Raw genomic sequence first — 24,470 nt, forward strand, 5'->3', positions numbered from 1 at the left:
TAGAAACTATGTAAGGCACGGGGTGGGGGTCTGCTCAGCAGAGAGCCAGGGCTCTTTGTTTAACTCTGAACCATAGGAGGTTTATGAAGTCCAGTGGCCCAGAGCCCAATCTCCTGTCCCACCCCATCCCACCCTACACCCTTTCCTATGGAGTCCTGAGGCATCCTGCCAGGATGGAGGGCAGTCTGGGTCCTGAGGCCCACAGCAGGTCCTGGAAGCACAGTGGGTTGATGGTCAGGGTGACTGAGGGCTAGTTGTTCTGCTTCTGACCCTGCCCCTGTAGCCCTCACCTGCTCCCAGAGCTCAGCATCACCATTTAGCTACTTAGCACAACCGAGGCCCCTCCCATCTTCCCTCTCTCCCCCCGCCCTTTCTGCCAGTCTCACTCCTTGCAGGGGTTAAGGGGGCCAGGGAAGGCTCTGATCTAAAGGCTCCCAGGGGTCAGATGAGTCCTTCCTTCTTCCCTACTGTGGCCAACAGAAGGCATCACCTGGCCCTCATGACTCGGGCCTTAAAGCCCCTTGCTACGGGAGCCTGGAGATTCCAGGCAACACCTGTCCCAGGGTCTGTTTCCATGGCTGCTGTAGAAGTGAAAGAGCTGGGGGGTCAGGAGCCACAGGTCTACCTCTGTCCAGACAGAACTGGGCAAAGTCACTCGGTCACTCTGAGTCTCCTGCCCTTTCCTGCTCTGCAGAGTGGTGATGACAGCATCTACTTCCCAGGGTCCTTGCCAATGACCATGGGCAGGTGGATGAGAAGCTACTCCATCTATGAGAAGTGCAGGTAAAAGATCATGACAGCAATTTTACAGTGGTTCCTGGAGGCTGCCTCTGGCTCCCTTCCTTTCTCTTGCCGTCCTCCTGCCCCCAGCTCCATGCCCACCTCCTGCCCACCAACACACAGTGGCTGCTACTGCCAAATGTACACCCCAAATTGGAACATATGTCACTCCTGGAGCCCCGTCCGCCTGTCCACCACTACATGCCTAGTTTCTAATTTCCAGCTGACATTTCCCTTAGTGAAATAAATGAATTTGCTCCGGCAGAGGCCCTGCTTGGATTAAGCTTCTGTCAGAGCCCCATGCACCAAACAAATTGTTGCCCGCAGCCCTTCTTGTGGGATGCATTCCAATGGGGGGGGGTGCTGCCAGGGGAGGGGCTGTGGGACCTAGGAGGAGCCTGGGTTTGTCACGGAAGCTGGTTGACTGGACGGGCAAGGGACAGAACCGGCACCCAGAGCTGGATGCCAGAAAAGCCAGGGACCAGACCCTCAGAAGATGGAGGTGGGGTGGGAGAACATCTGATGCCATAGAAGAGGGATCCTGGAAGAGACCCAGAGATGGGATGTGGGGAGATGGGACACAGCCAGCATGCAGGACTTACTGTTCAGCGACGATGTATTCTCCCGGCAGGGGCGTGCAGGGCACCCCAGCCACCTGTACATGGTGGGCGATCTCCGAGAAGTCCAGACCGAGGTTCACACCATGAATGGTCACTCGCGTGCCTCCTTCCGGAGGCCCAGACACCGTTAGAATCTGCAGGAATGAAAGGATGTTGGCAGACCTGCAGTGGTCAGAAGAGGAACAGCAGTGTCCCCTGCCTGGGGGAGGTGGACGGACTTTGAGGGGAGACCTAGAATGGCCCCGACTCCGCATTTCCTCCACCTCTTAGCCTGCCCAGGGTTCTGATGCTGTCTTGTGTTTCATGCCACTTCCTCCATGCTTTAAGTCATTCACTCATTCATACATTCATACGTGTATGCATGTGTTCAAAAACCAAGGCTCAAAGCAGAGCTGGGTTCAAGGCAAGGAGTGGCTGCCTCTCATTCACCAGCTGCCGGACCATGCTGGAGTCTAACCCCAGCTCTTGTTGCTGCAAGCAGGTGCTCTTATCTTTCACAGTCCTGAAGGGGGCTTGGGAGTACTGGGCATGTAAACCAGAAGGCTTTTATGTGGAAGGGCCTGGGGCTATAGTGATGGATATGGCAGGGAATTTGTCCTCAGGGAACTTACAGTCCAGACGGAAGTGAGAGTGGAGGTACTGAAACGGCGCTGATTCAGGCTGCGTACCAACTATCAAAGACGGAAAGCATCTGACATTGTTCCGCAAAACTCCTCTGACACCATGAGGGACAAGGACAGGGCACTTGGTGGATTTTTTAACTCCTTGTGCTTTCTGTTCACAAAGATGGTTTATTTATTCATACCTTCATTTGCCCGCCAGATGCTGTCTCATTTTGCTTTGATCCAATGGGGGAAAGGAACACCAGAAAGTTCTCCCTTGGGAGTGCCCTTCTAGGGTCAACAGATCCCGGTGAGCAAGTTGTAGCCCAGAAAGGAAGAAACTAGAGGCAAACTCAATCCCATACTACAAAGCAATATTGGTTTCCAAGGCAAGAAGTCATCTGGGGCCATCTCAGCCCCAGAGCCTCACTTGACAGTGAGAAGAAGGAAGAAGCCCCAAGACGCTGGGGATGCAGCCAAGGTCAGGACAACTGCACTGACACACCTCCAAGAAAGCTCAGCACGACTTAGTGAAACCCCAGAAAGAGGGGACAAGGAAGTCGGGGGGGGGGGGCCTGAGGGAGGGATGAGGTCAGGTTCCACGCCAGGAGTCCACTAGATCACCTAGATGAACAGCCTGTGGGCTGTCTCTCCTGCAGCCCTGTATGCACTATTGCAGTGTCTGGTGGGCAGTGGGCCCCTATTGGTGGGCACAGGGGAAATGCTGTCCAAAGCTCTTGAGATCCTTCTGTCCCTTTCCATACCTCCTGGCTCACTTCCTGTGACATAGGAACCATGGGCTCTGCTACCACCTTGACCATAAACTCCCAGATGACAGCAAGCAGAGAAGAGAGATGCCGGGGATGAGAACAGGACAGACCTCCTGCCCTTCTGCTCGGTGGATATTGGCTTCAGATCCCAGGTCCGCAGTAAGGGGGCTACATACTCAGGACTGGACCCCAGGCCTCTCCACCTCCTGTTCTCTGCTGCTGCCAGATGGGCCCTGGACACGCTCATCTGAGGGCTGGATGTAAAACATCCCAGACACCTTATGCACAAACATAAACCAGACACCTGATTTGGGTTGGGGGATAGACAGCTGGGGGTGAGGGTCTCAGAGGCATCTCTGTGGGTTGGGACAGAGGGTAAGAGAAGGAAGGACAACTTGGGGTGGGGAGAGTCGGCATCTGGAATTATATCCCCCCTACAACTCCACGCCAGTACACATGTCCCCAGGGAGCCAGGGTCTCCCACTGTCTCTGGCACAGTTCCCTTGGGAGCTGGGTCTTGACCAAACAGGAGGAGGCTGCCTACAGCCTTTTAGCTGCAGGGCGCTTCCTGTCCCTTCCATTCACTTGCATTGACTGTCCCCAGCTGGCCCCTGGATGGCATGAGTCCATCTACCTTGGAACTGGCCAACCCGCCATGATTGCTTCTCTCTCCTTCTCCCTACCACTTTTATTTTTAAAATAGATGCTTTTATTCACTGTGGTTAATTACAACCTTTCAGAAAAACTGTGAAATGAAATCTTTCTGGAAAGTCTAAAAATACTTCTGTATTGCAGGTAGCATGTGGGGATGGTATTGTGGGTACTCAGTGGTGCTGGCAAGCTGTACATGGCAGCTTGCTCCTGCTGGCAAGGCTGGGTAGTGTTTCCTGACATTCATGGGGAGGGTTCAGACACATGGCCATGGTGGCGAGGGTGCTGTGGGCTGGTCTGTTAGCACAGGGCTACACGGAGGCTGAAGTCAGCTATACTGCTTTCCTTGGTAATGATTGCCTAGTATTACAATATTAAGATGAAGATAATGTATCAGGGCCTGGCACAGTAGCTAGTGACTAAAGTCCTCGCCTTGCATGCACTGGGATCCCATATGGGCACTGGCTTGTATCCTGGCTGCTCCACTTCCCTTCCAGCTCCCTGCTTGTGGTGTGAGTAAGCAGCAGAGAATGGCCCAAAGCCTTGAGACCTGCACCTGGAAGAATCTCCTGGCTCTTGGCTTCTCAAAGAGGGGGCAGTCCCAGCTAATAGCTAGGGAATCCAGACTAGGCCATCAGTGGCCTCCTAAGTCGACAAGCCATGTCTTCAGGGCTTGCCAAGCACCTGGAAATGTTGGGTGCAGGCTGCATACTATGCCGCTAGCACCTGGGGGAGATGACCTAGGATTCCAGGAGGCACCTAAACCCTGACCATGGGGGATTTACAAGGGACTTACAGCTTCCTTACTCACAGCAAAACTAATATTTAGAATTTGGCTTCCCCAAACATCCCCTGGGGTGGTGATGATCTGATTTGCAGCAGGATTCCCCAGACCTGCATTGCTGAGATCCCTAAATCTCTCTGCGGGGCTCTTTAGCCATTTATCCATTTGCTACTGGAATCTCCACTTCCACAGACAGGTCCCTCAGGCACCTCAAATTTCAACATGTCTTTTAAAAATGAACTCTTAATTTTTCCTCCCAATTACCCTCCCAGATTCTCTCTCAAGGTTAATGGAATCTCCATGTACCCAGCCAGGAATCTTGCAAGCATCTACAACTATTCCTTTCCTCTCACCTGCTGAGCACAGCACACAAGGCCACTGGGAATACTCTGTGTGTTCCGTAGCAGGTGCTACACCAGCCGCAGACTCTCTCTGTGTTTCTTGTGTCAATATAACTTTCCCAGAGCTGTCAGGGTGCACTGCATCAACCCACACTTTAGAAAGGTGACCGGTTGCTTGCTCTGCAAATCTTCAACAGGTCCAACCAGGAACAAGGCAAACCCATTCACTCTTGTCCTGCCCTCTGTGGTCTTTTGGGCTCCAACCCCCATTCTCTCTTTTTCAGCCTTACTTTCTGCTCTCTGATAAGTCCTCTGTCACCTACCCAGATGCTGATGAATTGACAGCTATTGCTTATTGAGGTCCAGGGAAGGCCTCCCATCTGTGGGTGGGGTTGAGTGCCCTCCAACCTGAGCAAGAGAGGGCAGGAGGTAGTGCAGATCAGCGTCCGGCTAGGGCATTGGGCAGGTTTCTCTTGGCTCAGTGCTGCAGCTGCCCCTGTGCTGCTGGCTGCTCTGGGGTAGGTAGGGTAGAGCTACTGCCCGATGCCTGGATTGCGCCAGGGGCAGGAAGACAGCAACCTATGGAGTTGGACAGACTTGACTTTGAATACCTGCTCTGATAGTTGGGAGCCATGTGGCCTTAAATCTCACTACACTTGATGAAAACATAACAATGCTTTCATCCCAGGAGGTGTGAAGGATGAGGAGGAAATTCCCTGGCACACTGCTTGGGGCAGGGCAGGGGCTTCATAACGACAATGCCCTTTTCCGTGCCTTCCTACACCAATGCCTTCCTGGGGGGCAAAACCATGAGATGTTGGAGAGAGTAGGGAGCTTAAGAGATTGGGGAATCTTCTTAGAGCTGTGGGAGGAGCACGCATGGGCTTGGGAGTTGCTAAAGGACTGGCTGAGGGTCCTGCTGAGATGGGAAGGGCTGTTCCTGAGCTGAATGGGGACAGCCAGGCAGGTCTCCTGCAGCCCAGCAAGGGCAGGGAGTGGAGGAGATGCTGGCAGCTGGGTCCCACACAGAAGCACATCGGAGCCAGATGTGACCTGGGTGGCAGCCACCCTGGGCTAGGCGCTGTGCTATGGGGCACAGTGAACTCAATGGAGTCTTCCAGGAAAGTAACTGTGACTGAGACACCCACACAGCCAAATGGTTTGACAGTTTGGGATGTATGAGTGTGAGCATGTGCCATGGAGAGATGGGGGTTGCAGAGGAAAACCTGTCACTTCAGCTGTGAACATCCTTAGCTACAGTTGCAGCCCGTTATTTTCAAGACATACTACGCTGTGGACGAAGAACTGCTCTGAATTCTCTCCTGGGGACCTCAGACGTGGCAGCTGGAGGTAAAGAAAGTGGGGCGGGGTCAGAAGGGGGCTCCCACTGTGCTCTGGTACTTTCTCTGCTTGTGTGTTGCACTGGATGCTCCCTGGAGTTCTAGCCTAGCCCCTCCCTAGAGTTTAGGAGCTTCCATGGCCATTCCCTCCACAGGTCAGACATACGCATTGACAAGCATTTACCCATCCTGCCAGCTCTTGCTCTAATGACCCCTCCTCCAGGAAGCCTGGCCTGATTTCCTTGGCAGATACAGCAGCCTCCCCTCAGCTCACACTGCCCTTGATGAGCCCATCCCATGCTGCACTGAACCTGTGAGGGTTTGGCTATGGTTTGTTCCCATGAAAATTCCTGCTGCGGCTGAATTCCTCAGTGGGGTAATGGGGCTGAGTAAGGCGGGAGGAGGATTTGGTTTGCAGGAATGGTCCATTTATCCTGGAGTTGGGTCCCTTTCCTCAATCATGAGCCCTTTTTTCTTCCTTAACCAACCAGTCACAGGTTTTGGGTTATAGCAACGGGGAACAGACCATGGCAGAGCACTCCTGCCTCTCCCAGCAGCCCACTATCTGGCACACTGCCTGACGATACAGAAATCACCCCAATCCTCGGTTCCTGGGAAATGCTGGTCTCTCCAGCTCTTCAGCGATGCCTGGAAGCATGGAAGCATTAAGTGGAGCATGGAGCACTGTAACATTGAAGCCCAACATCACTCGGAGTGCCTGCTTGGGCTCCCTGGCTGTAACTGAAGCCATCTCTGGGTGGAGTCCACACTGAACACAGCAGTGAAGAGCTGTTTCCCCATCCAACTCCTTTCAGTGACTGAGGATAGCAACGACACCATCCCAGGCCTCTGCCTCTGTGATCTGTTAGGCTTTCCTCCCAAGAGATTGTTTCCTACACCCTGTGGCCACTTCGGAGGCTTTTCTCGGGGCCTGAGCAGCGAGGAAGGCTTGACAAAGGGCTGTTTCCTGCTGACCAGGGCTCAGTGCACTGGCTACCCTGGCTACTGGCCCAGGACAAAACCTAGTAGGAGGTAAACTTAGTCACATTCGTGTGCCTCTGCTTGGTTTTGTTGTTTCTCTCCCTGGGGTTCTTTCTTTCCAACTATTAGGCGTTCTTTGCTTGTTATTCTCTCCCTTAAGATACCTGAAATTGCACCTGAACCGGACTTTAAGCTGCTGTAACTATCTCACCTTAGGGGTAAGGCATCTTTACTGCTTCTGCAGTGAAGTTTGTGCAATTCAGACGGAAACACAGAAACACATGCAGGCTCAAGCTAGCAGTCCTAATTCCTGCCTTGCCTTGGAGGCAACCTTTGACCACACCTTTGGCTTGTCTTGGTCATGAACTTGTTGATCTGCTCATCCTAGGACAAGAGGATTTGGACAACAGGCCTGGGAGGAGGCTGGCATGCCCAAACCCCTGGGCACCTGGGCACATATAAGGGACCAGCTGGAGACTCCCATCCTCTGCTGAGACCCTCAAAGCTTTGGGGAGCCACTTGTCTACCTGCTCCAATTCTGCCTCAGCAGCAGTACAGCCCAGCAGACACCCAGCCAAATCCATACTCGTGCCAGAGTCTGTCATGTTTGTTTTCCTCCACGGGTGCTATGACCTGGAAAGCAGATGCTGTGGTGTTGCGTGCACCCCTTGTTTTTGCAGCCACTAATGGAACACTTCTGCGGGAACTGTGCCACTCTGCTGCCCAAGGGCAACAGCAGATGCGATCGATTAATTACAGCTGGGGAGAGCCCAGGGGCTGCACCAAGGAGGGAGCAGAGCGGGGGCGCAGGGGCAGGTGTGGTGCCTGGGGGAGCTGGTGCACAGGCTGGCGCTAGCTGTGTGCCAGGCTGGCGGTTCCTGGTTCAGTCTAGGCAGGGCTGGGCAGGAGCCTTCGGGGCTGAGTTGGGGTTTCCTTCCAAGTGGACTCCGGGGAAGAGGTGGGAGTGTGCCAAGCCCAGCCTGTATCTGAGAACCCTGCCTTCCTCTGTGTCTTCTGCCTGATGGTGGAAGAAAAGACAAAAGCAGGGCATTGGCTATGGGTTATGGAAGGTTCTACTTTCATTTATAAAGTGCCTATATTCAGGAATTATACCTAGAGCTCAGTACGTTTTCTCCCATTCTGTGATATTTAGCAAGAACTGTTCTTATTCCTGGAGATGTGAAATAACTCACTGAAGTGCACACTGAATGGCAGAATGTGGCTGGATTTACCTGGGCTGTGTGTGTTCGTCCTGTACCCATTACTAGTGCTGACCATGCCCCTGCCTGAAGCAGAGTCCTCCAGGCTGGCAGCCATGAGCCATTCACGGCCCCGGCTGCCAGCTAGATCCCTCTTGGCCCGCCTATCCTTTGGCTGAGGCTGTCCATTGCTACTTCAGGCTGAGGAGGTTTCAGGTCAGTTTTGTTCCTGCTCTTTGCACCTTTCTCCCAATGTCATCCTCCCTCTCTATGGCTGCCCCACCTGCTCCAGCCCTATCCATTGGCTTTTCTGTGTACCCCCAGCAGTCCCATTGATGGGGACTGGAATGGGGTTCCCGGCTGCCCTCCATCTGCAGCAGGCGTGGAAGAGTTTGGTGGCAGCCAGCTCCCTCCGGTTTTACTTTGCTGTGGGTCCAGGCCTCTCTTGGCCTTAGAGAGCTCAGGAAAGTCATGGAGGGTGGCCTCCTGTTCAACTGGGGCCTTTACAGCCAGGTAGCTGAGGGCTGAGTGCTTGTTCCAGAACTCACTAGCGAGGCAACCAAAGGAAGGCTGGAACCTAGACTTGGCTCCCTGACTGTGGTATGAACTAGTCCCACCCCCAGGAGGGATAGGGAGGGGAGGGCCCCAGGTGATGGCTCCTGTGGGGTACTCAGCACAGTGTTGGGTGCAAGGGTGCCTCTCTCTAAAGTTTAGTGGCTATGTCTCTCCTGCTTTAGGAGCGGGCAGTCCGGGCCGTGGCCTGCTGGTGTCCCTGGCTGATGTCACCTCAGCGTCAGCCCCTCTTGAGTCTGAGCCTGGCTTGCAGGGGGGGGCTCCTGCCCAGAGCAGCCCCTTGATCAGGACAGGCCAGGAGGGACAAGGTCTGGCCAGGGATCCATCATCGTTCACCATCTTTCTCCCTTTCTGTTGCTTGATGTTGGCCAGAGGCGGCAGTGGGGCCCACTTTACTCCTGCACATTCCCATTCCACCCTGGCTCTCAAACACACCTGGATGCTGACTCCAAGACAGCAAACTGTCACATTCCTGCACAGCCTGGAGCGTGTGCGCACGTGTGGCACACCTCACGGCAGCCTGGAGCCCAGCCGACACGCTCCGCAGGGATCCATGGCATTGGTGCTGCCATCCCGCCTGCCCACCGTGCATCCTTGCTGGCTGTCTTGGCTGATAGTACATTCAAAACCTAATTGTTATCTCAGCAGAGAGACTCCATTATTCATCCTGACACCATCCGCCGTTAGCTGTTTGTTGCTGAGATGTTATATTAATGAGGCTTGCAAATAAATGAACAGGAGATTAGAGTGCTGGCTTGTTTCTCGGGAGAGCTGGCTGACTTATTTATTTATTTATTTGCGGGGAACTTTTCAGCGAGTCACTCTGTCCTGAGGCAGGTGACTTTTGGCCTTTTCTATGGAGATATGGCACGGCCTGGTGGATAAATACATGCCAATATCCCAGATGGCCAGTTACCCAGATGCAATGGATGTCTGCAAGAATCCAGGAGGAAGTTCCTCGAATTATCTGGGCAGGTGGAGAGCAAGCCAGTGGCAGAGTTTGACCATCTTGAACTCTGATGTGACGGAAAATTACTCATACTTGGTTCTGGAGTGTGCTGCACAGGGCTTTTCTACAATGGATTCTCTTTCTCAGTTAGAGGGACATATACTGTTAGAGGCACGGGCCAGAGAGCAGTTGGTAAGGTCACTCGGGCTGTAAAGTCCATTGAGAGAAAGGTGGATGATGCTCAGTTAGGATGCTGTAAATCCTACAGACTTTGACTACCTGATATCAATGTGGCCTGACTGGGCCACGTGGTGGGTAGAACACACCAGAACATTCTTTTACATGTTGAGGGTGAGAGGTTCCCAGCTCTGGGATTTGTCCCAAATTTCAAGCCTGCTTTTCCCTGCCATGCTCTCAGCAGCATTTGTGTCCCACCCTCTGGGCTTTCCTCGCAGGCTGATAGGCTTAGGGACCCAATGCCCCCAGGCTTACAGGGCAGAGCCACAAGAGGCAGAAGTGAACCCAAGGCTGCCCCAGACCAGCAAGAAGCCATTGCCCTGGGTTCAAAAATACACTCGAATACCCAACCCCCACCTGCAAATGCCAACACCTGATATGGGCACTGTTTTGGCTGCTACTCTTCTGAAGCAGCTCCCTGCTAATGGCCTGGGAAAGCAGTAGATGATTCAAATATTGGGTCTCTGCATCTTGGAGACCTGTATGAAGCTCCTGGCTTCGGCCTGGCTCAACACTGGCCAATGTGGCCATCTGAGAGTGAACCACTGGATGGAATATCCCTCTGCTCCCCCCTACAACTCTGACTTTTAGATAGAATAACTATATCTTAAAAAAAAAAAAAAAGATGGAGACAGGTGTGGCCAAAGGAATGCCACCAGATGAGAATGGGGAGGTCAGAGGGCTGCTTCCTCTCTCAGAGGGAGATTCAGGGCTGCGATCCTTTTCTCTTGGATGTGCATACCCAGACCAGAGACATGGTTCAGTGGGACCAGAGGGCAGACCCCTGGTACCTTAACACCAAAGTCCCTCGATCCTGCCCCAGCCTCTCCCCAGGGGACTCCATCCCCTGCCCTTGCTGCCAGATCCTGCCCACACTTGGCTTCATGGGAAATGGCTTCTGTGGGTCTCTCCTCTAGGGGGATGGACATCGTGTCCTCTCTTAGGAGTTCCAGCGGGACCTGAAGCAAGGACGGAAGCCTCTACTGCTTCCTGGGATGGAGCAGGTGACGAGCGACACAGATGCCGTGTGACAGCTGGAAATGGGAGCAGCCTGGGGTGCCTCCCACGGGGACAGCATCATTAGCTCACCGTGAGCTGTGAGCCGCTGAGAAGGAGCAGATGGTGGGTCCTGAGGGGGTCCTAACCTGAAGCTGATGCAGACAGGGGAATTCAACCAGCAATACAACTTGTCTGACATGAAGCTGCCATAAAAGATGGGTCCCTAGGGGTGACCTTGGTTGCCAAGGAGACAGTGGTGTAAAGAAGGGTTAAGGAGGAACACAGCTGTTCACCTCACTATGCACGAGCCTTTAAAGCAGAACTCTTTTGAGGGTTCTCATTTATTCTCTATTCCCAGGCAGGGCATTTCTCACTTTTGGCCCCAGTTACTTTCAGGATTGGGAAATCTGCCATTCCCAGCAGCCATCAGAGACCACCCTAATAGAATCCTCCTCTTCTCAGCCTTCAGGAAGGGTCTTCGGGCACTGTTTCCTGCACTGAGACAGTCCAGTGTTCACAGTCGTGGGAAAGGGCAAGATGCTAAGGATAGGTATGGAAGTTTAGGAGGAAGAAGTGATCCTCCAAGAAAACTGACAGAAAGAAAACAAATGGGGAGCAATTGTACATCTTTTCCCAAAATGTCATAGAGGTGAAGCTGTGCTCTTCTGGAACGGGAAGACACCCTACTGCAGGACAGGTGAGGTTGGGTTCGACCATCACTGGTGATGTTAACTGGGATCACATGGTTAGGGCAAGGTCTACCAAGCTACACTCAGAAATTACTATTGTTTCGCTTGTATTTCATCAGAATCTGTGGGACAATAAGTCAGGACTATGTAATTACCCTGTTTCTCATTGCACTCTCATTCACTATTTTTAGTACCCATTGACCATTCTTGCCTGAAACAGTTATTAGTGTGAACTCTGCCAAGAGGCGAGTTTCTATTTCTGTAATGCCTTCTGCATTTATAGCTGGGACTCCAGTGCAAAGGAGAGCTTCCTCTTTCCCCTATAGTTTACGTATTTGGTTGGGTTGTTTGTCTATTTACCTATTTGCTTGCTTACCTACTTATCTGTACCAATCAGAACCGTGGAGTCCTGCACTTTATTCATGCTGTGCTTTCCTCCAGATGTGGCCACTGGGCTTCCCTTCAGGGTGACTCCTGTGCCCTCTCGGCACGATCCATACTATTTTTAGAATTTCTTACTAAAAATATACAACCTGAATTTAATCATGGGGTATCCTCAGACATACCCAAAGTAACCAGCCTTAGCAGTGTGAAGATCATGGAAGGCCAAAACAGGCCAGGGATTCAAGGACAAGAGAGACCACAGGAGATCACCCAAGTGGGACCCCAGGCTGGCTCCTGCACTGGAAACAGGATATCCATGAGCCGTGGGGGAAACAGTAACAAGTTGTGTCTATTAGATGGTGTCATTCTATCCTGATTCTGATCATTAAACCATGATTATGTAAAATGTTAACTTTGGAAAACTTGGGTGAAGGATATAGGAACAGTCTTTGTACTATTTTTGTACCTTTTGATAAGTCTGAAATTATTTCAAAAGTGCAAAGTTAAAGACACAGAAAATACCTTTTAGGGAGAAAGGAGGACGGTATGGAGACGGGATGGTCAAACTGTAGGCAAATACTCCAGCTGATGGTGACTGGAACCTTCCAGACCTGGTGCTCTCCAACTCCTCCCACTCCACCCTGCCAGGTTCTGACCACAGTCCCCCTGCAGGCTTGGGACACAGTATGGATTTGTCTCCCCTATTCCCCACAGGCTGTTTCATTTCTCATCTGCTTCTGACATGAAAATCATCAAGGCAAAGCTTGGGACCTCGGGCTGCTGCTGCTCTCTTCACTGGGAACATCAATTATAGCCTAATTACCTCAGGGGGTTAATTAGCCTCCCACAGCTTGGGTGTCCTCTGTGAAGGGAGCAGCCGGGCAGTCCCCGGTCAGTGAGCAAGAGAGCAGGAGAGCAGGAGGCAGAGTTCCCAGGGAGAAGCCAGTCCCTGGTGTTGGGAAGGGGCATCAGCCAGCCAGGAAGCAGACGGTGGGGCTAGGCGGAGGTGGGGGTGCCCAGGGAAGGGAGTCCCTGCCTAACTAGAGCTTCCTGACACCATAGGTGCTGAGCGGCACAGGGATCAACATTAGCAGTGGCAAGAATTTCAGAACACTGTCAAGTTGTCAGGCCAGTAGCTGCTAGAAAATCACTAGAACCAGTAGAAGGTACAGAGTCTGGAAGGCTCAGGAAGCCAGTTCTCTGGAGGCAGAGACTGGGGCACCCCAGCAGCCCCTTCACACACTTCCTTCCCCTGAGATGAAGGCACAGGGCAGAGCCAGCAGGCTTCATCACTGGCCATCTCCAAGAGCCTCAGGGGCCTGACACAGCCCAGTCTCGGAGGGGCAACATCACACTGGACCAACACCCTCCTGCATGAATGAATGAGGACGGAGCAGTGTCCTGTGATGCTGCTCTTTCCTGGGGACAGGATAAAACGATGTGATCTACACTTGCCAGGCAGGGTGTGGATACTAAGGAGGAGAATTGCCACTTTTGGTTTTGCGGTATGTGGGCAAAGTACAGAGAACTTAAAAATTGCTCCACAAATATGAGTGCAGAGACCGGCTCTGCCGCTCATCAGCTGTGTGGATTTGCACATGTCAGTCAATTTCTCCAAGTCTCATCTTCATCTCTATGAGGGAGGTGAGCCGACTTCCTTCCCACAGTTGTGGTGAGAATTAAACACAAGGGTGCCAAGCCCATTGAAGAAATAATTTCTCTCTCTTCAAATAGCCCATCTGTAGGTTAACAATACCCATGTGCTCGGGAAGGTTGTTTCTGTGACTGATCTGAAGCTTTGATATGATTAAGGGAATGCTCTAGATGTTTCGCAATACTTTGTGCCGCAGCCTGGAACCACAGTTGCTTTCTTTGGCTAGCGGAGAAAATGTGGCTGGGAAAGCGGCAGGGTAGCTGGAGGGAGAGGCTGAAGGAGGGGCCCTGCCTGCTTTCTGAGCTCTGCAGACCACTCGCATCTCTAGCTGTGACCTGCTGCGGCCTGCATTCCTGGTCCTGGTAAATGATGTGCAATTGGTTCCAAAGTGCAAGTGAGAGTCGTTGAACAGCGATGGGTACACAGTGTCACCAACCTTCAGGAAGTCCCGCTCCCTTCACCAGTCCACTTTTAAGCAGCTGCATTCACATCCACATCATCTCCCCATCTTCCCCAGCACATTGCTGCTTTGGGGAACATCATTTTTCCCCGGGATAATTAACTGCTTATTTGTTCCCATTAAAATGCACAAATTAGGACACAGAGCAAATCCTGAGAAATGGCACGGTGGCTAATGTCATACCTGCCTTTACCTTTTTATTCCATTTGTCAGCATTGCAACTTTGAGCTAATTGTAGCTCCCCAAATCACATTTCTGCTAAGAAAAGCAAAACCTAATTTATGAAGTTCTTCACCCACTATGAAGCTGATTTCTTGTCCCCACTGACTCAGCCAGACTGGCAGAGACCAGCTTGTCCCTGCCTCCTTCATCGTGTGCACATGTGTGCAGATATGTATGTATGTTGACACATGTGATCCACTCCATGCACTGCTGCTTATGCTGAACAGTGGCCACCCAGAAACACACACACACACACACACACACACACACACACACACACACACTGGACCCTCAATATCTCCACATTTAATACACTTTATCTCAAGAATTCACCCACAAAAGCTCAACTTGCACATCCCTTCCATTGCCCTGGAATTAGCTCTAGGCCAGCTGGTCCCACTCTGGAAAGCTGGAGAACTCACCTCTGTGATTTGGGGGTTGGAGCACTTGACATTGTGGCTGGACCAGTCAAGCCAAGGGTTGGAGGGGCTGGAACAGTGCTGCTGGAGGGTGCACCTACGCTCGCCGCTGCACCAGCCACACTCAAACTTCCTGTCGGCCTTGAGGCAGAGGCCACAGCTCTCCCGCTGGGCTGCACACTTGTAGAGATGGACTGCAAAGACAGGAGCCATCACAGGTGGGTTTGGAGAGCCTGCTCCCAATGCATCCTCTCCTGGCAACAGATACTGGCCCCAGCATGGATAACTCCGCTCATCCTCATTATGCTTGCTAGGCTAACTGTTGGGGAACTGGTAAATCGAGCCTCTTAGCAGTCATTGAAAGGCACGGCAGAAAATATTATTATTTAAGAGTTCTGGCTCCCAACTGAATCAGATTCAGGCTTTAATTGTGGCTTCCCTGTGGTGTGACAAAGTATTTAACCTCCTTGAACCATGCGTACCTATTCTCCAACATGGAGATAATTGTTTCAGGGGAGGTTTGAATGAGAAGCTGTATAGTAAGTGCTTAGCACAGTGTCTGTAACGTCTCTGATGCACTATGCATGCTTATTACCTTTCCTTTGAGCTCTAGCTGCTTATTCTTTCCATGGGTGTCTCTCCTACTTGCACCTATGGCTTTCATCACCAGGGATGAGGGCTAATTTCCCAAGTGCAGGCAGAAACGAGGCCCAGAGATGTCACAACTAGGACAGTTTACTAAACTAAGTACTCCAGAACAGAATCTGGCAATCCCAGCTCCCTGGGCTGCTAGACACTAGGCAGTGAGAAGACAGTGAGCTTGCTTGAAACATGGGTCTGAGACACCAGTCAGCTTGGACTTCACCAAAGTTCAAATACCTCTAAATGGGAGGCACTGCTGATAAAGCAAAGGGAGGAGAATGTGTTCACAGCCCCTGTTGGAAGGAGGCAATAAACTGACCACAATGGTAACATCTCACACCTATAAACTTCTAGCCTTTGATTTTGCTCCCTACTAACCTAAAGGTCTTGATAGATCGAGGCAACCAAGGGATCTGGGCTGTGTGAGCCCAGGGCTTAGATCCCTGCCAGCGACAGTTTGGTCCTAAAAGAATTCTCCTGAAGCAGAGCAGTCAGTCCTCTGTATCCCCAGCTGCTGCATCCATGGACTTGACCAACCACATACCGAAAACATTCTTTAAAAATGGCACCTGTGGGGTTGGCGTGGTGGTACAGCAGTAATGCTAATACTAGCAATGCTGGCATCTCATATGGGCACTGCTTTGTGTCCTGCTGCTCTACCTCCTGTCCAGCTCCCTTGGGAAAACAGTCCATGATAGCCCCTGCAACCCATGTGGGAGACCTGAATGGAGTTCTGGGCTCCTGGCTTGGGCTTGGCCCAGTCCTGACCATTGTAGCCATCTGGGGAGTGAAGCAGTAGATGGAAGAGCTCTTTCTCTGTCTCTTTTTATCTCTCTGAAAATCTGCCTTTCAAATAAAATAAATAAATCTCTTAAAACGGCATCTGTATTAAACACATATGGATTTGCCTCCTAGTTATTAATCCTTGAATAATACAGTATTAACTACTAATAAGGCATTTGCACTGTAGTGGGATTATAACTAACGCAGAGCAGAGTTATGATGAGTGGAAGCATGTGTGTAGGGTGTATGAAGACAACACTATTTTATATCAGGGACTTGAGCATCTGCAGATTTCAGCATCCATAGGGGGTCCAAGAACCCTCTTCCACTGGCACAGGACAACAGTTGCACTCCGAAAATAACCTTCCAGCTCTTACAGTCAAGCTGACTTAAGTGTTCAGGATCAGCTGGTGTTTAGGACCTCTGTGCTGGAGGGCAGGTGTGTGCCCTGCAGAAGGGTCATGCTTTGATTCTCCCATCGGTCCTCATTCTGCCCCCTTGCTGAGTCCAGCATCCCTCAGCCTCAGCTGCAAGGTTCAGGTTTAAACTTCCCTGTGCCCTTGGCTTCCTCAGGTGGAGGGCAGGCAGTGGGAAGCTGACCCTGACAATTACACACCTAGCACTCATAAATACTCATAAGCACAGACACGCCCTCCCAGCTGGCCAAGGCATGAGCTCATTGGAAAATCAGGCCAACCCTGAGTCTTGGGTATCCTTCCCTCCCACTTTCAGACTTGGACACTAGGAGGGGAAGAGGGGTGATATTCAGTGCTCACTCTGCTACAAGTGGAAGCAACAGCAAATGAATCCATGTGTGCTAGGTTCTAGAACCCAATGACCCTTGTACCTAACACTGGGCTCAGTCTCCAGGAGTACTGGAACCTGAGTGGAGTTAGGTGCAAACCAGTGCTGCCTATGCCCTTGGGGAGCTTGGGAAACATCTAGAGTCCCAAAGAAGGCTTGGATGCCACAGCCTGACGTGGCTGCTTCTTGCTGTGATATCCACACAGCCAAAATCCTAGCAGGGAAGGTGTCTCCTGCCTCTCCAGCAGTGAGAAAATGGGCACTGTATAAGAGGAGAAGTAGGAAAAAAAAAAAACGGCCCATTTATTTTTCCTCTTTGAGTAGGAATTCATTCCTATTTTTTTTTTTTTAATTTTATCTGAGAGACGGAGAAGATCTCCCATCCACTGGTTCACTTCTCAAGCACCTGGGGGCCTGGAACTCAATCCAGCTCTCATGGGGACAAGCAGGAACCCAGGTATTTGAGCCATCACTTGATGTCTCCTCCTGGGGTTTGTATCAACAGGAAACTGAGATTGGGATGGGAACCAGTACTTGAACCTGCGCATTCTGGTATGAGGTTTGGGCATTCCAAACAACACCTTCAACTCAGAGCCAAGTGCCTGCTCCATACAGCACTGACTTTAATGGCAGCATCTGGGACAGGGAACTGCAGCCCCAAAGACACTGAGAGTTGCAGACCCTGGAACTTGGCCCCTTCCTCTGTGCCTGGGGTGACCCTCAGCTGGGAGCAGGGGCTGAAGATGGTCCATTTGCTTAAATGTAAGAAATGACTGGCTGCTGGTGGGAGAAGGGGACAGCGGTGTATGATGAGGTCTCTACAAAGCTTGCGGGAAGTGTGCATCACAAAAAAATGATTAGGCATAGTTTTGGAATGTTTTGCACTAAAATAAGTTTGTGTTTTGATTCCACTGTTTCACCAACTTCTAAAAGATCCCCGTGTCCCATGGTGGCCTGAGCAGTGAGGCCTCACCATGGTGGGACTGTCTGCGTATGAGCTTTGATGCCAGACTGCCTGGGTTCCAGTACCGGTCCATGGTTTGACTTCTTGGAGGTTCAGTTTCTCTTGCCACAAAACGGAAACACATACATTACCCACTGGCAAAATGAATGCATCTCAAACCTGGCTGGAGGTGAATGCTTGTTGGTGGAGAGTCATTTTGCCCTTCTGGAAAGTGGGGTGGATGGACTCTTGGTGTCTGCCCTGGGCTGGACCACTAGCCCTGGAGAGCAGCTCCCGGGGGTGTGCATAGGACCATGGGTACAGGTTGTGTGGCTCATGGCTCCTGCTCCGGGCCAGCTCCCTGCCTGAGCATTCCTGTTCCACATGGGAGCCAGAGTTGATCTGGTGGTTCCTCCCCCCGCCTCACCCCAAGACCAGGAGAACAGCGGCCGTGACCAGGGCCAAGGACAGAAGGACAGGAGCCTGCATGGAAACAATGTCTATTTCCAGGGTGCCCGGCGGGATGTTCCTGCCCATTCTCCTCCTAGGTCAGGCTCTGCTGCAGCTTCAAAGTCGACAGGAGCCCAAAGCAAGGCAGGGAGGGGCTGGTGGCAGCTGCCCGTGGATGCTCTGGATATAATAAAACAGAGCTCCTTTGATGGCTCCAAGTGTTGCATGGGGCTCCTCTGAAGAGTTCCACAGACAGAGGGAGTGTATTATTCATGGCACAGCAGCCTCTCAGCTCTGATCCCTGCAGCCCCAGTCTCTCGCGGGGTCGTGGGAAGATCAAACTGCTACCCGGAAGTAGCCGCTTACCTTTCAGGTCCTGAGGGTTGTCAATGATAAAATTACCATTCCACACCACAGCAAAGTCCACGGCCAGGTTGCTGATTTCCATCCCGTCATACTGGTACTGCAGGGACAGGGGTGGAAACACTGGCTCTCACAATATACCTGGGGTGCAGAGGACCCTGACTGTGCCACTTATGGGATCCTGAGACACCCCTACTGTCACTCATGCCACCAGGTTCCCACCCAATCGTCCAGCTTGGCCTTCAGTGCATCTCATAATCTGATCCAAATTCACTTCTGCAGTCTCCTACAGCCATCTTCAAATCCACCTGTCAGCAGACACCTGCTTAAGCCCCTCTGCACACCTTGGTTGAGTCCGTATGCATAAGGAACTCTATGCTTGCTCAGATTCATTTTCCCCAGGTGTCCTCCCCAGCATCCCTCAGCCTTCACTCCCTAGTCTCTCTGTCCCCAGGCTCGCCACCTGCACTCCAGAGCATGGCACCTGTCAGGAGCTACCGTGCAGCCAGCTGTTCAGGCAACTTCAGTCTCTCCAGAACGTCAAGGCCCTTCCTCCTTGTAGCCCTGCAGGGCAGTCCGGTGGCTGGTTGACCAGGTTTTGAGGGCTCTTCCCTAGCTGCTCTGGTCAGGGCCCCATAGAGGAGCATGCTCTGTTTGGTGCCCAGTCCTCATGTGGCACAGAGACCCCTGGGAATGCCCCTCATGTGGACAGCTCTGCCACTTAGCTCTAGAGGGATGTCATGCCTACCCCCACCCCCACCCCAGACCCCCAGCCCTCCCTAGCCGCCCTCCCTTTGTTACTTGCGTTGCTTTCTCATCCTGCCTTTTCCTCCTGCCTGGCGCCCTTCCACCGATTACAAATTCTATCAAGCGCCTGTGACCCCGGAATCTGACAGCTCCCTGATAAGAGGCCCAGATTCCCTTTATCTCTCCTGGTTGAATTAGCTTCCCTCAACACCTTTGTCAAGGTGGCGCCCCCTCCCCCCATCTCCCTCCATCCCGAGCTGACCCCCCACAGTCAGAGACAGGGAGTTGCCAGATAAAAAGATCTCCTCTGGGCTGGTATTATAATTAAACACCTCACATTCTCTTTCTGCCTTCCGGGATTGGGTTAACCCTTATTGCTCTGGGATCCACCGGCTCCTCTCTCTGCCCCACTCCACTTCCACCCCTCTGGAACCTGGTTTTCCTCCTGGTCATGCCCTCTCCTTTGTTCACACCCTGCAGAGTGAGGGGGTGCACTGGCCCCTGCGGGGGTGTCCCGGTCAGGCTGGGGTTTCACCCAGGCCCAAGGGCACTTGTGAAGTTCCAGAAGGGGTACCAGGCTCTTGGCTTTGCTGTTCACCTGCCCTGCTCTGGTTAGCACCATCAATGCCAGGCCGCTTGATTCTCTGTTCCCTGGGTCTCTACTGTCAGCCTGTGGGCCCAGAAGCATCCAGGAGCTGAGGCTGGCGAGGCTGAGGCCATGGCCTGGGTGTGAGTGAAGGGCTGCCCCAGGCTCTCTTACCGAGCTGTTCTGGCACTGGACACTGGAGCTGTTGAAGCGCAGAGCAGGGACTCGGTGCACGGCGCCTTGGATGTTCAGGACGCACTCGTATCCTCGCTGGCCAGACTGGGGCTGCGGCAGATTTCGAGCCTTCAGCGTGATGGGCTTCACCTCCCCGACTGGAATCAGAATCTCCTCCGTGGGCACCAGCTGGGGACAATCCTGTGGGGCAAGGGAGGCGAGCAGAGAGGTTGGGTCTGTCCTTGGCTCAGACCTTTCCCTCCTTGAGCCAGGATATGGACATGCCCTCTGATGCTCAGGTGGGCTGTCCACCACAAAGGTGTCCCTTGGTTGAAGGGTCACATTGCATCGGTGGGAAAAAAGCATTTTTCTCATGCAACTACATGGGTTGTCCTGGATCTGCTGTGTGTAATGCAATTCTGGAATTAGCTTTCAAGCTCTGACGTGGTGTGCCGCTGACTCTGTCTCTTGTGATATCGGATACGAGTGCCTCGGTGTGTCCCCAGCCCTGGCACCCCCCTCCCCGTGCCATCTGGTCTCCCAACTCCAGCTATTCAGACTCTTGCAGTGCCCCAGTGTCCAGGGCCCGAGGCGTCCCGTTATCGGCAGCGTCAGCTTCCCGGCTCCAGCTGAGCTGGGTTTTCCGGACGTGGATCAAATCCTCCAGGCAATGCTCCCCATACTTGCTCTGGCTTTTTATCTCATTTCATTACCAGGCCCTGCGTGAATGCCCTGTTGCTTTGGAAAACAAAACCCAGACAGGAAAGTCTTGGTTGGGAGGAGCTGTGGGAAGGACGGCACAGGGGAAGGAGTGAGAAAGAAAGGGTTGGTGGTCTTTATTTTTATGCTTGGATGCAGCTCCTTCAGAAGACATCAAACTCCCAGTCACAGGGCTCTAATCTCCTTAGGAGAACTGTACCCAGTAGTCCCTTGCCTCGAGGCCTGGAAGCCACCAGCTCTGGCCACTGTTGCCATCTCAGAGGATCAGCCAGCGGAGCTCTCCCAGGAGCCATTGACCCCTGGAACTGTTGAGGTATGGGATGGTCTCTGACCCTTTCCCAATGCTGGGGCAATCCCCATCGGAAGTCTTGTACAACCTGGGTAATGCTGAGCAATGGCATATAGTCTGGGCCTGAATTTGGGCCAGCCCTTCAGCCTAAACTTGTTCTCTGGGCCTCTGGCTGCACCCCCTGGCCCTGCCCATTTCTTCACCTGCGTCAGGCCCAGGAGTTGTGATGTGCCGCTTCTCTGGCTGCACCTAGCTGTGGCCCTCCTGGAGTGTTCTCTCCCTGACACTCCTGTCACTGATTCTTCTTGTCCTCCTGGCTGGTCCTTGCCCCTGCCTTGCTGGCTGCCTCCTGGTCAGCTTTCACACTCTCTTAGTCTCTGTAGGGAGTGCCATCTCAGGGCCCTGGCTCAGGACGTGTGATGGGGGTCCCAGAACTGCCACTTTTTGAGTTCCTTCCTTTCTTGGCTGTGGGGTTTCTGGAGGACGAGCCCACCTGCCCACTCTCAGTCTTCACCTTGGTTCCTGCATGTTGTGGATGCTCCGCCATTGCGAGAGGGTAGACAGAGAAAAGGGAGTCCAGCTGATGAAGCCAAGCACTTTTTACTTTAGTTGCACCTTTGAGGACACTTGGAGATGAGGGTAGAGCCCCACCCTCTGCGACCCTGCAGCCAGAGTCCTGGGAAAGGTTCTGATCCTTCAAAGTGGGTGTGAAAATGATCTTTGTCCAAAGTCACATGATTGCCCCATCTAGTAAGGCATGTGGAGTGTTTAACGGAGAGTTGGATCCAGAGAGATTTTTCTGTAGAAATCTCCCTGCAGGGGATCTACATACCCCTACCCTTGGAGCTCCAGGTGCCTTCCTTCTCTGCCAGCCAACCACCAGTGAGGGCCCCAGGCAGGGAGGCAAGCAGGCAGCACTTCCTAGAGATGGGACCTCGGAGCCGCGGGAGAGCAGCTGGGTCCCTGTTCAGGAGTCAGTCAGTCACACAGGCTGCCAATTCATCAACTGGGCTCTCTACTGCACTTGAACTTATATCCCCTGCAGGCACTCCTGACAGGGTCTTTCATATATTTATAGCTAAGAAAAAAAATGAATGCCACTTTAGGGAAACCCAGGCAACCCATGGAAAAGGAGATGCCTCTTCCTGTTAGTGGTGAAAAAAAAAATCCCAAGTGAATCTACTAAGTCAGAATTTCAATTTAGATAGAAATAATGCAAGGAATAATAGGGTGTGTGTGTAAAAGAGAGAGAGAGAGAGAGACAGAGAGAGAGAGAGAGAGAGAGAGAGAGGGAGGGAGAACAGATTTTAAGACCCTTTCCCAGTTGATGTCTTGCAAGTGATGCGCATTTGTTTCTCATCTCTAATGAGCTCAGAGAAAAATTTCAGAGTTCGGTATTAAGGTCTTAACCATGTGCTTTGGAATGTATGATGTCTTGAGCTAGTAAACAAGGTTGTAGAGTCCTTTTAATTTTGATGAAGAAAAAAGTACAGTTGGCCAACTCTTTCCAAGGGTTCTAAACCCATGAATTCAAGCAAATGCAGAACGAAGATACTAAAAAATTATCTCTGTCCTGAATACTGAACACATCTAGACATTTTGGGGGGCTATTATTCCCTCCACAATGCAGTCTAACAGCTATTTACATCACATTTACATATTATTAGGCATATAAGTAATCTATAGATGATTTAAACTACATGAGAAGATTATGTAGGCTATTTGTAAACATGGCATCATTTTATGCAAAGGGACGTTGAGCAGTTCATGGAAAATGGAATTGAAAGAAAATGTGTGTTTTCTAAGAACTCTTTAAATCATCCTAGTATGGGGGATTTGAGCATCTATGAATTGTGGTGTCTGTGGGGGCTCTTAGAACCAATTTCCCATGGATACAAGAGAAGACTATAAGTGTATGTGTGTGTATTTGAATATATATACGTACACACACATGCACACTTTGTGAATATTTGTTAGGGTTTTAGAAAAATCTTTCAGTGTCTGCTGTTGCAGGCCTTTTTGGAAGTCGGGTCATGGACAATGCTCACGAAGGCCTTGTTGCCTAAGCAGGCTCCGAGATGGTCCCAGGAGACCAAGTTGTGCTTTGTCTGCCTATTGCTCCCACGTCAGGCAGAACTGAACTCTTCCTTCCAGTCTACTATCCGAGGCAAAAGAAAGAAATATTTGGTGTCCTGGGTGCCGCCCCTCCACCTTGTCTTGGGGAGCAGGAGGGCACAGAACCAGGAGGGCACTGTGAGATGGTCCTGGGAGGCACGTTACTGAAAAGGCAATGACCTTTGGTTGGAGATGTCAAGGTAGCTCAGAGGGACTGCCAGGTTGTTGCAACTGATATACCTCTGGGGTTGGAGGAAGCTGATGGGTTTATTCGGAGATGACAATGAAACCATTGCCAAACCATGTGCTTCTACACACACTTGCCTTCACTCAGTTCTTATTCAAACAAGAAGGAAAGTCAGCACTAGACGCTCCTCCTCCATATCTCAAAATACTGATGCCTACTGACCTTCAGAGTCTCACGGCACCCAGCTCGTCCTATTTCTTCTCTGTCTCGGAGCCGAATGAGGCAGGATCACCTCCTGCTTGGGAGGCTGGGGAGCAGGAAGCACGACCACATGGGTGGGCAGGGACCCTGGTGTGTGGGGGCCACACTGTCCCTTTGGCCTGGCTTTGCCCTGCCAGCCTTCTGTGCGGAGGGGACCTTTGAGCACTCTGACTCAACTTCCCATGTGGAAACGACATTATCTTCACTCACCGGACTTCAAAGAGAGAGAGAGAGAGAGCAACCAGCCTCTTGGGAAGCTAATCGGATTTCTTTGGTTCTATCTTTCCGCTGGGACACGGTGTAAAGAAGCTATTTACGCATCTACATCTCACTAGGCCTGATTTAGCCATGGAGAAAGAAGGGGCTTTCAAAGCTGACAGCTGTGTGTACCCCCGTGCGCATCAGCTTGCAAAGAACACACAGCAGCCTGAGCTGGCCAAGGGAAGCAGGGACCTGGGGGTGGGCGTGCCCCGCCAGAGGTGAGCTGTGCGCTGAGTGGTAGAAGGGACCAGCCTACTGTCTTACCAGGCTCAAGAGGTTGTTCCAGAGAAATCCAGTTTCATCATGTAAGCCAGAGCCCAGAATACCCTAGATGGCATGATTCAGGACCCGTAAGTAATCATAACCTGGATTAACACGTGTTAATATTATTGCTGCATGTTTCTCACATGTTTGCATTTGCATGTGTGAAAGCAGGATCAGACCCCAAGCTGGCCAAAGCCACCTTGGAACACGGAGTGTGAAGCCTGATT

The 24,470-nt window shown here is 51.9% G+C and overlaps 1 protein-coding gene across 2 annotated transcripts in view; it reads right to left on the minus strand.

Annotated features, from left to right (window-relative positions):
• Positions 1 to 24,470, minus strand: part of PLXNA2 (plexin A2) — a 191,052-nt gene that overhangs the window by 28,929 nt on the left and 137,653 nt on the right. For both annotated transcript variants that reach the window (XR_009246159.1, XM_004578685.3), the window contains 4 exons: positions 20,147 to 20,347; positions 18,643 to 18,739; positions 14,658 to 14,848; positions 1,383 to 1,534 (listed from right to left, as the gene is read on the minus strand). Coding sequence is in view for 1 of the 2 variants with exons in the window: in XM_004578685.3 (XP_004578742.2) it covers positions 1,383 to 1,534; positions 14,658 to 14,848; positions 18,643 to 18,739; positions 20,147 to 20,347 (641 nt within the window). In the remaining variant the exon portion in view is untranslated. The remainder of the gene's footprint in view (positions 1 to 1,382; positions 1,535 to 14,657; positions 14,849 to 18,642; positions 18,740 to 20,146; positions 20,348 to 24,470) is intronic.

Source organism: Ochotona princeps, chromosome 10, assembly GCF_030435755.1.
Source record: "Ochotona princeps isolate mOchPri1 chromosome 10, mOchPri1.hap1, whole genome shotgun sequence".
Taxonomy (NCBI): domain Eukaryota; kingdom Metazoa; phylum Chordata; class Mammalia; order Lagomorpha; family Ochotonidae; genus Ochotona; species Ochotona princeps.